This window comes from Petromyzon marinus, chromosome 14 (assembly GCF_048934315.1).
Source record: "Petromyzon marinus isolate PM22_M1 ecotype Great Lakes invasive population chromosome 14, UKy_Petmar_22M1.pri1.0, whole genome shotgun sequence".
In the NCBI taxonomy this organism is placed as follows: domain Eukaryota; kingdom Metazoa; phylum Chordata; class Hyperoartia; order Petromyzontiformes; family Petromyzontidae; genus Petromyzon; species Petromyzon marinus.
In genome coordinates this window covers 15,166,460-15,178,538 of record NC_133680.1, presented here as the reverse complement: position 1 = coordinate 15,178,538, position 12,079 = coordinate 15,166,460, and the positions used below count along the sequence as shown (strand labels likewise).

At 41.1% G+C, this 12,079-nt stretch overlaps 1 protein-coding gene across 1 annotated transcript in view; it reads right to left on the bottom strand.

Moving 5' to 3' along the window:
• LOC116942275 (complement C3-like) overlaps positions 1 to 12,079 on the bottom strand; it is a 329,249-nt gene that overhangs the window by 9,515 nt on the left and 307,655 nt on the right. The window contains exons 39-40 of the mRNA XM_076066949.1: positions 8,358 to 8,447; positions 5,317 to 5,406 (exon numbers count right to left, since the gene is read on the bottom strand). Coding sequence (XP_075923064.1) covers positions 5,317 to 5,406; positions 8,358 to 8,447 — 180 coding nt within the window. The remainder of the gene's footprint in view (positions 1 to 5,316; positions 5,407 to 8,357; positions 8,448 to 12,079) is intronic.

Below are 12,079 nucleotides of genomic sequence, written 5' to 3'. Positions count from 1 at the left end.
TCATGTTTTGCAGAGGAGTCAAACATTTATTTACCTCATTAAAAAGCAAATCTATTTATGACATTTTTGACATGCGTTTTTCTGGATTTTGTTGTTGTTATTCTGTCTCTTACTGTTAAAATAAACCTACCATTAAAATTATAGACTGATCATTTCTTTGTCAGTGGGCAAATGTACAAAATCAGCAGGGGATCAAATACTTTTTTCCCTCACTGTATGTGTGCTCTGTGTGCGATTTCCCTCTGTGTGTTCCCTCGCTGTGTGGTTTATGCCATTTTCACCTGAGGACGAGAGCTTGTATTGCATTCGAAACATCGTGATTTATTTAAATTAAATTTTAATTTTATTTCTACTTACGTGACTTTACCTAAAGAACCAATGAGTATAGTCATTCCTGCAGTCACGAAAGCTTCAATCCTAGATTATAATGTAGTGTAGCAAATTATATAAATACCATAATTATATCTGCTGTTTATGACTGGTAGATGAAGGCATCCCAATGCCTATGTCATGTCTCATGGCCCTGCGATGCTATAATCCATACCACTCCTACACATAAACTGATCTAATTTCCCTATCTCTATGGTGCTCGTCCTCTCGGGCACAGGCTATCTGTTGGGTACTATTCTATGAGGATGGCAGGGTTGTCCACTAGTGGCCCACGAGTCACACAGCAAGAGCAGCAAGGGTTAATTCCCAACTCGAGCGCCATCCTGTGTGGAGTTTGAATATTCTAGCCCAGTTCTGCGTGGGTTTCCTTTAAATTGTTTCGTTTCCTCCAACAGATTAAAACATCCACACTGCCAATGATGTTGGCCAAACATACCAATGCTAAAATTACCTTCAAATTACCCCAATAGGACTACACACACAGCAACATTTCCCCCAACTTTAAAAATTTGGCAGGATCCTCCTAAATCGTCTTGAAACGCGGTGAAGCTTTCCTGGGCAAACAAGTGTAGTAATGATAATAAAACATATTGGCAATCGCAAGAACAGATGAGAATAATAACTACAATCTGACAACAGTATTGTGCATTGGCTATCACCCCATCTAACTATGTCTTGTCCAAGCCCACTTATATTGCCGACTTCATTTACGTCAAACTTAAAAATACATCTTCTGGGTTATTTCGGTAAAGTCTCGTAGAATGGAGATAAAATAATAAAAATAATAACAGAATAAAATTCTCACGACGTTTTGGCCACAACACAAGTAGCCTTCCTCAGGTGAAGAAACAGGACTGTCCGGAAGACAGTGCTTGAGTGAACTCTGCAAAGCTTAGCAGCGTCTTTTAAGCTGTGTGGGAGGAACAGAGCGCCTTGACAAAGGAGTTTACATATAAATTAGCATGTAACTGGGGGATTAGCATGATGTTGGTGTGAGGGAGAGATGAGCACCACGGAGAGCGACGAGCTCGGAACGGAGAAGGGGGGAGAGGAGTTTAGATATAATTTAGCATGTAACTGGGGGATTAGCATGATGTTGGTGTGAAGGATTAGCACCACGGAGAACGACGAGCTTTGGTCAGACGGACTAGTCCATCTATGTTCTGAACGGAGGAGGGGGGAGAGGAATTTACATATCAACAGTAAATTAGCATGTAACCGGGGGATTAGCATGATGCTAGTATGAGGGATTAACACCACGGAGAGCGACGAGCTTTGTTCAGACGGACGAGTCCATCTATGTTCGGAACGGAGGAGGGGGGGGGGAAGAGGAGGAAACAGCCACGGTGCGCTGCTCTGTCCTGTGTTGCGTTATAACTATACTATAAACTAGACTACTATACATTACAATATTATACCTTCGAATCTAAACTACATTGTATAATATCGTATCCATAGAAAACCCCCACCCTTGAATTATACAATGCGTTACTATATACTACCCTATACTTTAGACTATAAAATATTAGACTTGTAGTATTACACTATGTATTATTCTACTAACCCTACTGTATACCACACTGCTGTATATGAAAGGTACTAAGAGGCAGTGCCAGCAAATGGACTGCGGTCTGAAAGTCACCGTAAAATACAATCAATCAAGAAGCGAAATGGTTCATAACGTCTTTCCAATGGTTACTAAGCCAGAATCCATCTTCTCGGTTTAAATTGTCTCTGTGTTTGTATATGTGGATAGCCTCATGAACGAATCTCTCATTGTAGCCGGATGGCTTGCAGATAACCTCCGTTTTGGAGAAGTCAATGTCATGTGAGCCCACTGAATTATAACAATGATCTGCCATGGCTGAGGTGTTCATCCTACCATGTTTCAAGTCTGCTTTATGTTCACGAATGCGGTCCGAGATATGTCGTTTGGTTTCTCCAATGGAACTTTCTACAAACAAACTGAGGGCACCCCAATGGGCTCCCCCCTATCACCGGTTGTAGCCAATGTTTTCATGGAAAATTTTGAGACTGACGCCATCCAGACTGCCACTCTACGCCCGACCTTATGGAAGAGGTATGTGGATGACACTTTTGTCATCTGGCCACATGGCCGGCCTGCTCTAGACCAATTCTCGACCACATCAATTCCATACACCCAGCCATCAGATTTACCATGGAAGTCGAAAAAGATGGCAAGCTACCCTTTTTGGATGTCCTAATTAAAAGGAGACCTGATGGTTCAATGAGCCACTCTGTCTACAGGAAAGCTACCCATACGGATGCTTACTTAAAGCCGGATTTCCACCACCATCCATCCCAGAAGAATTCCCTCATCAAGAATCTATACCATAGAGTCCAATGCATTTCCGACCAGGAACACATTGCTAGTGAACTGAAGCACGTACACCAAGCTCTCAAGGCAAATGGTTACTCCGACCACACAATCAGCAAAGCCATCACTCCAACCATGAAGAAGGATCCTCTTGAGGAGCCATTCAAAACCACCACCATACCCTATATTGTGGGAGTCACAAAAAAGATCTCCAAAATCCTGAATAAACACAAGATCCAGGTCCGATTCAACACAGTGCATAAAATCCGTGATCTGGTTCCGTCTGTAAAAGATGTGGTTCCAGACATAGAGTACCCAGGCGTCTACAAACTAAGTTGCATCTTCTTTGGTTCTTTCGGTAAAGTCACGTAGAATGAGAATAAAATAATAAATTGATGAAATAAAATAACACAATAATATTCTCACGACGTTTGTGTTATTTTATTTTATCAATTTATTATTTTATTCTCATTCTACGTGACTTTACCGAAAGAACCAAAGAAGATGAATCATTGCAGTCACGAAAGCTTTAAATCGAAATTTAAAACTAAGTTGCCTCTGTGATAGCAGCTACATTGGAGAAACCAAACGATATATCTCGGACCGCATCCGTGAACATAAAGCAGACTTGAAACACGGTAGGATGAACACCTCAGCTGTGGCAGATCACTGTTATAATTCAGTGGGCTCACATGACATTGACTTCTCCAAGACGGAGGTTCTCTGCAAGCCATCCGGCTACCATGAGAGATTCGTTCATGAGGCTATCCACATATACAAACACAGAGACAATTTCAACCGAGAAGATGGATTCCGGCTTAGTAACCGTTGGAAAGACATTATAAACCATTTCGGTTATTGATTGATTGCATTTTACGGTGACTTTCAGACCGCAGTCCATTCGTTGGCACTGCCTCTTAGTACCTTTCACATGACAGTCAATAGTATAGTTTATAGCATTTTGTATAATAATACATTGTATAACAGTGTAATGTTTAACATAATTCATAAGGCAATATATAGTACCGTAATTGTATAGTTAATATACAGCAGTGTGGTATACAGTAGGGTTAGTAGAATAATACATAGAGTAATACTACAAGTCTAAGATTTTATAGTCTAAAGTATAGGGTAGTATATAGTAACGCATTGTATAATTCAAGGGTGGGGTTTTTCTATGGATACGATATTATACAATGTAGTTTAGATTTAAGGTATGATATTGTAATGTATAGTAGTCTAGTTTATAGCATAGTTATAACGCAACACAGGACAGAGCAGTGCACCGTGGCTGTTTCCTCCTCTTGCTAATTTACGTTTGATATGTTAACTCCTCTCCCCCTCCTCCGTTCCGAACACAGATGGACTCGTCCGTCTGAACAAAGCTCATCGCTCTCCGTGGTGCTAATCCCTCACACCAACATCATGCTAATCCCTCAGTTACATGCTAATTTATATGTAAACTCCTCTCCCCCTCCTCCGTTCCGAGCTCGTTGCTCTCCGTGGTGCTCATCTCTCCCTCACACCAACATCATGCTAATCCCCCAGTTACATGCTAATTTATATGTAAACTCCTTTGTCAAGGCGCTCTGTTCCTCCCACACAGCTTAAAATACGCTGCTAAGCTTGGCAGGGTTCACTCAAGCGCTGTCTTCCGGACAGTCCTGTTTCTTCCCCTGAGGAAGGCTACTTGTGTTGTGGCCGAAACGTCGTGAAAATTTATTCTTTTATTATTATTTTATCTCCATTCTACACGACTTTACCGAAAGAATCCAGAAGATGAATCCCTGCAGTCACGAAAGCTTTAAATCGAAATTAAAAAAAATACATTTGTGTTTCCAAGGCACAATATTGCAAAGTATCATTCTAAATATTCTGCCATCCCTCTATTGTGAAACAGGATTGTTGCCTTAAATATTCACAAGCTACATAGTTTTTCATTATAATGCCGTGTTAATGATAATTACTAGTGAGCTTAAAAATCATAATTGGAGCATTAAACTATTGTACACATTACAATAAAATGTGTTTTCATGTATTGGTTGATGGAGGGTCTTAACAACACAAATTTGGTCGGATAATTACATTGCCTAACCCAAAAATATATTAGGACTCATATTAGCTGCGAAAAGATACATGTTAAATGAATGATCAATCTTGATTTGAAGCTTTCGTGACTGCAGGAATCCATACTCTTTGGTTCTTTCGGTAAAGTCAAGTAGTTATTTTATTTCTAACTACTTGACTTTAATATAATAATAGGGTTTTTCCCTTTTTTCTGGCAACAAAACTGAAACCTTTTTACAAGGATTAATGTCTGCATTAACCACAATACCTGCAGTCAAAATGCAAACAAAAACATACTATGATAATATATGCATTGTCCTTGAAACTAATTGGTCCACACCAAGGGACGGCTTTCTTTTGAGCCTCGACCCAATTGGTGCTCGACCAGATCATCTGGTCGAAAGAACAAAAGAGTATGAATGATACATGCCGAGTCGTTTTGGCCCAAGGCAAGAATGTAAAACTGAGACCTGGGTCCTGTTGTCAGCGTGCATGCGAGTATCAGTGATACAAAGCATTACCGTAGTCGATTCCTGCAACGCAGGCTGCTTCTTGCCTGTGTAGGACAGTGATTGAAGTATCGAACTTTGGTTTCTTGGCAGGGCAACTCACTGACAAACACAAACAAAATCAATGATTGCATTGTACCAACACACTAACAAAAAAACTACCTATATCGAAACATCAACTTACAACATGATTTCCAATTGTTTAATGTCAGCTTGTGGTAAATAAATAAATTAAGAACCAGTTGTTGCAGCGGTGCAATTGTCAGTACACTGGATGTGCAATCCAGAGGGTGCTGGTTCGATTCCTGTTTCCGATGCCATGGGCATCTATCCAAATGTGTTCTTACGGTATAGTGTACATACACACATTATATATTTGCAACAAAAACAGCATTGCGTTATCACTAGTGACCTCAATGGTGTAAAATAGCACATGCTTCTGTTGTGTTTAGGGTCTCGTTCATATGAACAATCCTCTGTAAATATAATATAATATGTAAAAAGTGGTTGTAAGAGATCTGTTTTGGTGCGACTTGTTTTACATGTTCTAGATTTGAAGCTTTCGTGACTGCAAGGATTCATGCTCTTTGGTTTCATTCGGTCAAGTCACGTAGGTAAAATAAAATAAAACAATTAAATCACGACGTTTCAGAGGCAACACAAGCTTCCGTCTTCAGGTGGAATAATCACAGCAGACAATCTGTGTTAATAGAAGGACTTGTACAACAAAACACTGAGGGTGGCATAGAGCCTAAGTTTTATTTTCCATATCGGTTTGGGAAACACTTTAAAGAGACTATTTTAGGTTATTGGTCTGAGCACGTATTTCTGAATGATATATTTGAATGTGAAAGGTAGTGTTTTAAGTGATTGTTTCGGTCTAGACAATGATGAATTTAAAAAGTATTGCAGCAATCTTTTACATTATTCAAAATGTATTGCTGGTAAGGGTACTACGTAATGATCTGGCCAAATTTGTTTCTTAAGACTCACGACCTGACAAAGCCAAATTTAATTGCCACATTTCCAGGCATATAATACACAAACTAGTATTACAGTGAAGTACGAACAATCTTGGATGACAAAGGTTAAAGAGAGAAGGAAAGAGTACTTTGAAAAGTTGCTGAATATGGGAATTAAGATCCAAAATAGTTGAGGAACAAAGAATTGATGTAGTTGCAGATACTATATTGATGGGGCTGTTTGGGAAAATCTGGATGCGTGGAGAGAGAGTACATTGGTTATCATCTTTAAAGGGAAAAGTGATGTACAGGAGTGTGGGAACTATAGAGGAATAGCACTGATAAGTCACACCATGAAACTCTGGGAAAGGATCATAGAAAGGAGATTGAGGAAACTGGTGGATATTGGCGAGAGTCAGTTTGGATTCAGATAGGGAATGTCAACCATGGATGCAATCTTTGCAATGAGAGTATATATGGAGAAGTTCAGAAAGAAGAAACAGGACCTGCATATGGTGTTTATTGATCTCGAGAAAGCGTATGATAGGGTTCTAGAGAGCTCATCTTGTGGTGTATGAGAAGAGGTATTCCTGAGGTATATGTGTGGCTGATCCAGAATGTATGAAGGAGGGAAGATGCATGTGCGCTGCAGCTGTGGAGTGTCGGAGAGAGCTTTCAAGTCAAAGTGGGAGTGAATCAAGGTTCCGCCCTGAGCCTCTTCTTGTTCATCCTGGTGCTAGACACATGAACGAGAGATATTCAGAGGGAGCCCCCCTAGAGTATTCTATTTGCAGATGACATTGTGCTATGCAGTGAAAGCAGATGGGTAGTGGAAGATGATTTGAAGATCTGGGTGCAAAAAAAATTGGAAAGTTCAGTCAAACAAAGACGAAGCACATGGTGCCAAATTTCAGTGGCAATAATGCATGAGGATTGCAAATTGTAAGTGAGCAATTAATGAAGACGAACGAGTTTAAGTAGCTGGGTGCAACGATGTGTGCTGATGGATCACTAGAAGGAGAATTGAGTACACGAACAAGGGCTGTATGGCTGAAATGGCGAGAAATGACTAGTGTGGTGTGCGAAAAGAGGGTCCCAGTTTCGTTGAAGGGAAGTGTACAAGATGGTGGTGAGGCTAGTGCTGTTGTACAAGAAAGATGGAGGAGGTTGGCAAGGACAGCAGACCCCGTATGAGTGGGACAAATGCGTCGAAGAAGAACAGTATTACTCTGAGCTAACAATAAGTTGAAGAACCACATAACCAATTTAGCAACAATTAGATGACAATTCGTTTAAGGACAAGATGCAGAATTAAGATCCAAAATGACATCCTGAAGTCAGAATGACTTCGCTCACACAGAGGCTTCGTTCACACAGAGGCTTTGTTCACACAGCTTTGCACACACAGAGGCTTTGCTCACATAGAGCTTGCACACAGCTGCTCTCCCTCTGTGCTGCTGCCCTCGCTTATGTTCCCTCAGACCCACTCACTCATCCGATCCGGGCGGGGGGATCAACCATCACCCACTCGGCGACTCGGAGGGTTGAGGTCCGTCCCTGGCTTGAGCGGCAGCAGCGAGATGTCTTCACCTTGGTCCCAGCAACCCGAACTCCCGCTCCGCTCTCCCGCACCTCCTTATATCCTCCTCTAAATTATCCAGCTCCTCCCTTGTGTCTCTTTAGGGCCAGACAGGCTGGCGCCTGTCAGACCATCAATCACCCCTTATCGCAGTCTACCAGGCAATACCTCCAGTGCCAGCGTACAAACCCGGGCTGACTCTGTCTGCACCCGATTTTCTCGTTAATGAGGTGGAGGTTTGCCCGTACAACCTTAAGTTGCACCCGCGCACCTGCCTGCCCTCAGTTGCCCTCGGCCAGCAGTATTTTACCACACAATACATACGTGGAAATTTAATTTGTTTGGCTATGTCGAGTAGTGGAGGGTGTTATGGTACTAATTTGGTCAGACCGTTACATATTAGCCCAACAAAAAATAAATCTTATTCCGAAACGTAACATTGGCTTGGAAAATGTGTGTTAAGTTAATAATTTGATATGTAGCAAATAACAGCAAAAGCAGAGAATACTCACCCTCCACACACTGGCAGAGATCATTTTGACAAATCGGGGACAGTTGAACATATCCCCCAGGTAAGTTGTAAAATATGGTGCATTTGTCCTCTGAAAAGAAAATTAACAATAGCGATTGGAATTTGCAGTCATCAGGGTTTACATCGTCATCAGGGTAAATGTAGCCAGTATAAATTTGGTCTGTGCACAACTCATCTCTACTTGGAGATTTGTGAGTCCCCATCAAATTGTCCCTTTGAGGGATATTTGCACTACTTCGTTAATGATGGCATACATCAACTCGTGAGCCCCAGTATTTACCTTCTCTATGACTGTGTTTGCCCGTGAGGCTCTTAGGCAGAGTACAAAACATTTACTTTGATAAATGCTCACAAAGTCTAAAGTCACATATATTTTCTGCTGAAATAAGCATTGAGACAGTGCTCATCTGTTTACAACCCTGAGCAAGCAGAAGACATGTCACGTTCATTCATAAGATCAGGCTAATGTGTTCTGTCATGTTCCCAATTTGACAAATGATCCACAAACTATTCAATTGGAATATTCGCAACAATCATCACCCCCTACTGTGAATACTTGGCAGGATTATCCTGAAAAAGAGTCATGAGACTGAGTAAGGCATTCCTGGGCAAATAAACGTCATAATAATACAAATGTGGTCAAGTTATTCAATCGACAACCACTGTTGACTTCCACACAAAGTGGTACCTATTTATTGGCCCAGGAGGGATGATGGGCTCGGTCAACCCCCATCCAGGATGGGAACTCGCAACTTCCAATTGTGCACCACTTGCTCTGCCACTGACCCACCAGGATGGGTCACTGCTAAAGGCTTGAAACAACTCTGTTAATTTACTCACCTTGGACTTATTTGACAATAACTGTCATTTATTTGGTAAGCCCTATATTATTGTTAATTTAAAACGTAGGATTTCGTGACCAATATTATAAATAATAAAGGTTTTTGGGTTAGATTGCGTAAGTATAAATGTGTCGAAACCCTCCACCATCTGACATGGCCAATCAGTAAGGGATTTGTCACGTAAACAAAACACAAATCGCCCAATAATGCTGGAAGTAATTACCAGCGAAACGTCGTACTCAGACTGTAAATGTTGCGGATTCACTCTTCAACACACCGGTAGGCTGAAGAAGTAAATATTTGCTGTTTTGTTTCCTAGATGATTGTTTAGCTTTCTGGAGAAGCAGACTCAATTCAAGAAAACTGAAATGTTTACTTTCAAATTTGGCATCTCTCGTGACAGATAATATTTAACTTAAATGTGTTTTGTTTCATTGCCAGAAAGGGTAAACCTTAGTATTATTTCTCATACTTTGATACTCGCAAAAAGGTTCCATAATTTTTCGATTTAAAGCTTTCGTGACTGCAAGGATTCATCTTCTTTGGTTCTTTCGGTAAAGTCACGTAGAATGAGAATAAAATAATAAATTGATCAAATAAAATAACGTAATAATATTCTCATGACGTTTCGGCCACAACACAAGCGGCCTTCATTAGGTGAAGGGACGAGACTGTCTGGAGGACAGCACTGGAGTGAAAAAGCCACGCTCAGATCGCGACCTTTAAGCTGTCTGAGAAGAAGCAAAGCGCCTTGACAAAGGAATTAGCATAGAATTTAGCATTGAAATGGCTGAGTGATTAGCTTGTGACTGCTCACAGAAATGACTATGTTAAAGTTAAAGCATACACATCCGCAGAGGCACCCCTTGACAAAGGAATTAGCATAGAATTTAGCATTGAAATAGCTGAGTGATTAGCTTGTAACTGGTCACAGAAATAGCTATGTTAAAGTCAGAGCATACACATTCACAGAGGCACCTAGTACAAATCAAACAAGAGAATTTAGCATTGAAATAACTAGGCGAATTTAGCATTGAAATAACTGAGTGATTAGCTAGTGACTGGTCACAGAAATGACTATGTTGAAGTCAAGGCCTACACATCTGAGCTATTCACAGTAACTGGGTATACACTACAATATATAATGAATACTATATAGAGAACCAATAAAAAAACTAAAATATAAATTACCTCAATGTTTTTTTTCTTCTTTGGTTCTTTCGGTAAAGTCACGTAGAATGAGAATAAAATAATAAATTGATAAGATAAAATAACACAATAATATTCTCACGACGTTTCGGCCACAACACAAGCGGCCTTCATCAGGTGAAGGGGCGAGACTGTCTGTCCTACCAGACAGAAGATGAATAATTGCAGTCACGAAAGCTTTAAATCGAAATTTTACCTCAATGTTATCAATAAACTCTATATATTCTCCAATCAGCTAAGCTACCAACAATAAGTCGTTATATATCACAATGCTATATGGCGAAAAAATGGGTGGATTCTTATCCTCAACTTTAGCAACACGGATAGCTACGGGCCCCGTTCAGACGGACGAGTTCATCCATGGTCGGAACAGAGGAGGGGGAGAGAGACAGCTGCGAGGCGCTGTTATACTCCATGTTGTAAACCATACCATTAACCGTGGTGTGATAGGTTTAAGAGTCAATGCCGGTGAAAGAGCTGCGGTCTGAAGGTCATCGTAAAATACAATTAATTAAGAACGGAAATGGTTTAAAACATCTTTCCAATGGTTACTAAGCCAGAATCCATCTTCTCGGTTGAAATTGTCTCTGTGCTTGTATATGTGAATGGCCTCATGAACGAATCTCTCATGGTAGCCGGTTGGTTTGCAAATAACCTCCGTCTTGGAGAAGTCAATGTCATGTGAGCCCACTGAAATATTACAGTGATCTGCCACGGCAGAGGAGTTCGTTCTACCGTGTTTCAAGTCTGCTTTATGTTCGCGGATGCGGTCCGAGATATGTCGTTTGGTTTCTCCAATGTAGCTACTACCACAGAGGCACTTTAGTTTGTAAACGCCCGGGTACTGTATGTCTGGAACAGTATCTTTTACAGATGGAACTAGATCACGGATTTTATGTACTGTGTTGAATCAGACCTGGATCTTGTGTTTATTCAGGATTTTGGAGATCTTTTTAGTGACCCCTGCAATGTAAGGTAAGGTGATGGTTTTGAGTGGCTCCACAAGAGGATCCTTCTTCATGACTGGAGTGATGGCTTTGCGGATTGTGTAGTCGGAGTAACCATTAGCCCTGAGAGCCTGGTGTACGTGCTTGAGTTCACTGGTAATGTGTTCTTGGTTGGAAATGCATTGGGTTCTATGGTATAGAGTCTTGATGAGGGAGTTCTTCTGGGATGGATGGTGGTGGGAATCCGGTTTCAAGTAAGCATCTGTATGGGTAGCTTTCCTGTAGACAGAGTGGCTCATTGAACCATCATGTATCCTTTTAATTAAGACATCCAAAAAGGGTAGTTTGCCATCTTTTTCGACTTCCATGGTAAATCTGATGGCTGGGTGTATGGAATTGATGTGGTCGCAGAATTGGTCTAGAGCAGGCTGGCCATGTGGCCAGATGACAAAGGTGTCATCCACGTACCTCTTCCATAAGGTCGGGTGTAGAGTGGCAGTCTGGATGGCGTCAGTTTCAAATTTATCCATGAATACGTTGGCTACAACCGGAGATAGGGGGGAGCCCATTGGGGTGCCCTCAGTTTGTTTGTAGAAAGTTTCATTCCAGGTGAAGTATGTGTTGGTTAAGCAATGTCTCACCAGGGGGGGTACATCAGTATGCAGTCCTTGATGAACCAGGTCTTCAATGATAGCGATGGTGTC